The sequence below is a fragment of the Prionailurus viverrinus genome, chromosome F2, assembly GCF_022837055.1.
Source record: "Prionailurus viverrinus isolate Anna chromosome F2, UM_Priviv_1.0, whole genome shotgun sequence".
In the NCBI taxonomy this organism is placed as follows: domain Eukaryota; kingdom Metazoa; phylum Chordata; class Mammalia; order Carnivora; family Felidae; genus Prionailurus; species Prionailurus viverrinus.
This window is the reverse complement of record NC_062578.1, coordinates 30,613,491-30,616,580: the sequence shown is the minus strand read 5'-3', so window position 1 is coordinate 30,616,580 and position 3,090 is coordinate 30,613,491. Positions and strand designations below refer to the sequence as shown.

General features: G+C 40.6%; 1 protein-coding gene across 1 annotated transcript; it reads right to left on the bottom strand.

Moving 5' to 3' along the window:
• Nucleotides 1–1,212: 1,212 nt before the first annotated feature.
• LOC125156610 (60S ribosomal protein L23a-like) lies at nt 1,213–1,720 on the bottom strand. Its single transcript, XM_047842781.1, has one exon. The coding sequence runs from the start codon at nt 1,718–1,720 to the stop codon at nt 1,310–1,312; it is 411 nt and encodes a 136-aa protein (XP_047698737.1). The 3' UTR covers nt 1,213–1,309.
• Nucleotides 1,721–3,090: the final 1,370 nt, after the last annotated feature.

Sequence of the window (3,090 nt, the reverse complement as noted above, 5' to 3'; positions counted from 1 at the left end):
ACTTGATCTGACTCAATGATATTTTTCTACTTAGCCAAGTTTGAGAGAGGAGTGTTAAGAAGGAAGATACTTTTGTCTCCATGTATGAAACATGCCACCCCACCAAGAAGGCAGTAATGTCTACAGTTAAATGTGCATTGGAAAGGCCTTTTTTCCTCTTTTGTTTTCTGGTGCAAATGAATCTTTGCATCATTTCAGTATCATTTTGTTACTGAGCCAATAGAAACATAGGACATGATTTATTAAATATCAATATTCTCAGCATCCTCATATGTAATTTCTAAATCATATCTACTTTTGAAAATACAAGATAACATGCATAACATTTAACCAATGGGTGACTAATTTGTTGTGAGTTACAGACCTTTGTAAATAAACGAGAAATTTGTGCACCCTCTCCTCAGAAAAACACAACCTCACAAAGAAATTATTACATACAATTTCAGCAGTTTCATGGACTCATTAAGGAAAATATGTAGTGATTTTCAAACACAGTTTAACCAACTAATCTGTCCTCAGATAAAAGCTTACCGGGAAGCAACAAAAACAGAGCTTCAACTCTGTGGAAGCAACAGTGGTGCCTGATAACCCACCTGTTGCCTTCATTCTTCCATTTACCTACCCCACACCACATCCCTCCACAGAGCATAGTTTATAAATCAATGTCTTAAAATGACACGATAAAATTAAATACCTAGAAGAAAGATAAATAAATATGAAGGGGCTGGAGCCAGAGAATTTCTGACACAAACTAAGAGCAAGTATACAATAAGGAGAGACTGGATTCATTGTTGCAGTAAAGGTAAAAGAAAATACTGTGTGAATCACTGTGGCCAGAGGCTCAACATGAGACAGCAAATTACCTGCCGCTTTAAAAGAAGTTGGATGGCTACTCCAATTAGTTTTATGTGTCAACTTGGCTAAACCATGGAAAGCCCAGATATTTGGTTATACTTTTTTCTGGATGTTTCTGTGAGGGTGGTTTTGGAGGAGATTCACATTTAAATTGTTAGACTAAGTAAAGCAGTTGAACTCATCCAATCAGTTGAAGGTTTAAATAGAACAAAAGGCTGGCCCTCCCAGAGTATGAGAGATTTCTGCCTGACAACCTTCAAACTGGGACCTTAGCTCTTCATGGTGTTTTATTGGCTTCTGGGGGGGGGGGGGGGGCGGGGGGTTGTGGGTTGTTGTTGTTTTTTTGTTGTTTTTTTTTGGTGAAAAAATTTATATTTAGATTTAGCCAGCTGGACACAGTTTAGATGATCCCAATTTTGTTGGCAACATCCAAAGCATCACAGTCAGGAGTCAGTCAAACATATGCCTTCTTTCCTCCATGGGGCTTGATCAGAGTGTTGACCTTGGCCATGTCAATGTCATAGAGCTTCCTCAGAGCCTGTTTGATCTGGTGCTTGTTGGCCTTGACATCCACAATGAACACAAGAGTGTTGTTGTCTTCTATTTTCTTCACGGCTGACTCAGTAGTCAGGGGGAGTTTGATGATGCCATCGTGGTCAAGCTTATTTCTCCTGGGGGCACGTCCAGAATATTTGGGATGCCTTCTTAGATACAGTGTCTCTGAAGGAATGTAGGTGACAGGAAGATCTTTTTTTGTGTGACTGTGGATGCCTTCCAGGACTGCTTTCTTGGCCTTCAAAGCCTTTGCTTTGGCTTCAGCTTTGGGAGGGGCAGGGGCTTCCTTTGCTTTCCGCACCATCTTCATGAAAGCCACTCTTCCTGGTTTTATGGAGGCTTCCAGCCTTTGGACTGGAATGGGCTTTACAGATTTTGGATTTGCTAGCTTCTATAATCTCATGAGCCAATTTCTTATCAGAAATCTCCTTGTATATACTACATACTACACATATGCAGATATAAAATAAAGAGCCCTGGAGAACCCTAATACAACCATATATCCCAGTGTCCAGGACAGACTAGGTTTATGCCTGTGCTCCAACTATAAATATTAATAGCTCCCCTTTTCACTCACATACGCATCTAGGTTTTGTGGTTTTTTTTAATTTCATTTTTGGTTTTTGTTTTGTTTTCACAAAGCAGGGAGAGATTGTGTTTGTCTGAAATGTGTTACAAAAGGGGACCAGTGTGGGCCCCCCTCCGGTGGGTCATCTGTTTGTTGAGGGCTGTCTTGAGCACAGCAAGTGGCAAACCCACTGGGGACTGGAGACAAAAGCACCAGTGGGTGTGGAAGCACCTGGGATGTCAGCGTGGACATACGAAAGGGTTCACTGGCTGAGAAGAGGTGGTTGCTTACCCAGGCCAGGCTATTCCTTCCAGAGCCAGTGGAGGCTGGTGGGGGCCGGTGCCAGCATGGCCTGATTTCGTGCCCCCTTCCAGCTTTGCCCTGCCCCTCGGGCCTGTGGAGGATAAATTATCTGGACATCCATGGGAAGTCCTGGCTCTCATGAGGTTTGTTCTGTGGGCACAGCAGTATCAAAATGTCCTTGTTTCTCTTAAGGTCAGTAGGTTACACCTTAAGTAACCTGGCAGCACTAGTAACCCCCGAGTAAGCCACAAGGGTGACAGGACGTGGTACTTAAATAACCAGAAAAAGAAAACATATTAGGTCAAGGCAGGAGTTCTTGTTAAATTAACAAAATTCTCAAAATCATTTCTTTCTCAAAGTCAGACTAACCACAATGGTTTAATGAAAATGCTTCACCTCAGATAGACGGAAAAGCAAACTTTGTCTCACATTCACCTTTTCCTCCACACAAGTGGATCTAAAGTTCTAAAGCCTTAAAATATATTACCATTTAAGTTCCATCCTATAGGATTATATCTTCACACTTTGGTTCTTTTTCCAATTAATGGTCCATTTGTGAAATGCATATGTAGTTATTTCGGCTCTGTATGGCTCATTAGAGAGCCTTCTCAGTGATGGGTTTCATTCCCCTTGGTCTGATATGAATGAATTCATTAAGGACATACTATAAAATAACTAATAAAGTAAATTTTGAACATTTAAAAAGAAGTAATATAGCACAACTTACCTTCCTTAAAAAATAATTTAATCTGTTGTGGCTGTTTTAAAGATTTGAATTCAGGAGAAAATTCTTTACAAGTGGTTTTTAT

Coding starts and splice junctions, on each gene's coding strand:
- LOC125156610 (XM_047842781.1), bottom strand. CDS start 1,720: ATGAAGATGGTGCGGAAAGCAAAGGAAGCCCCTGCCCCTCCCAAAGCT.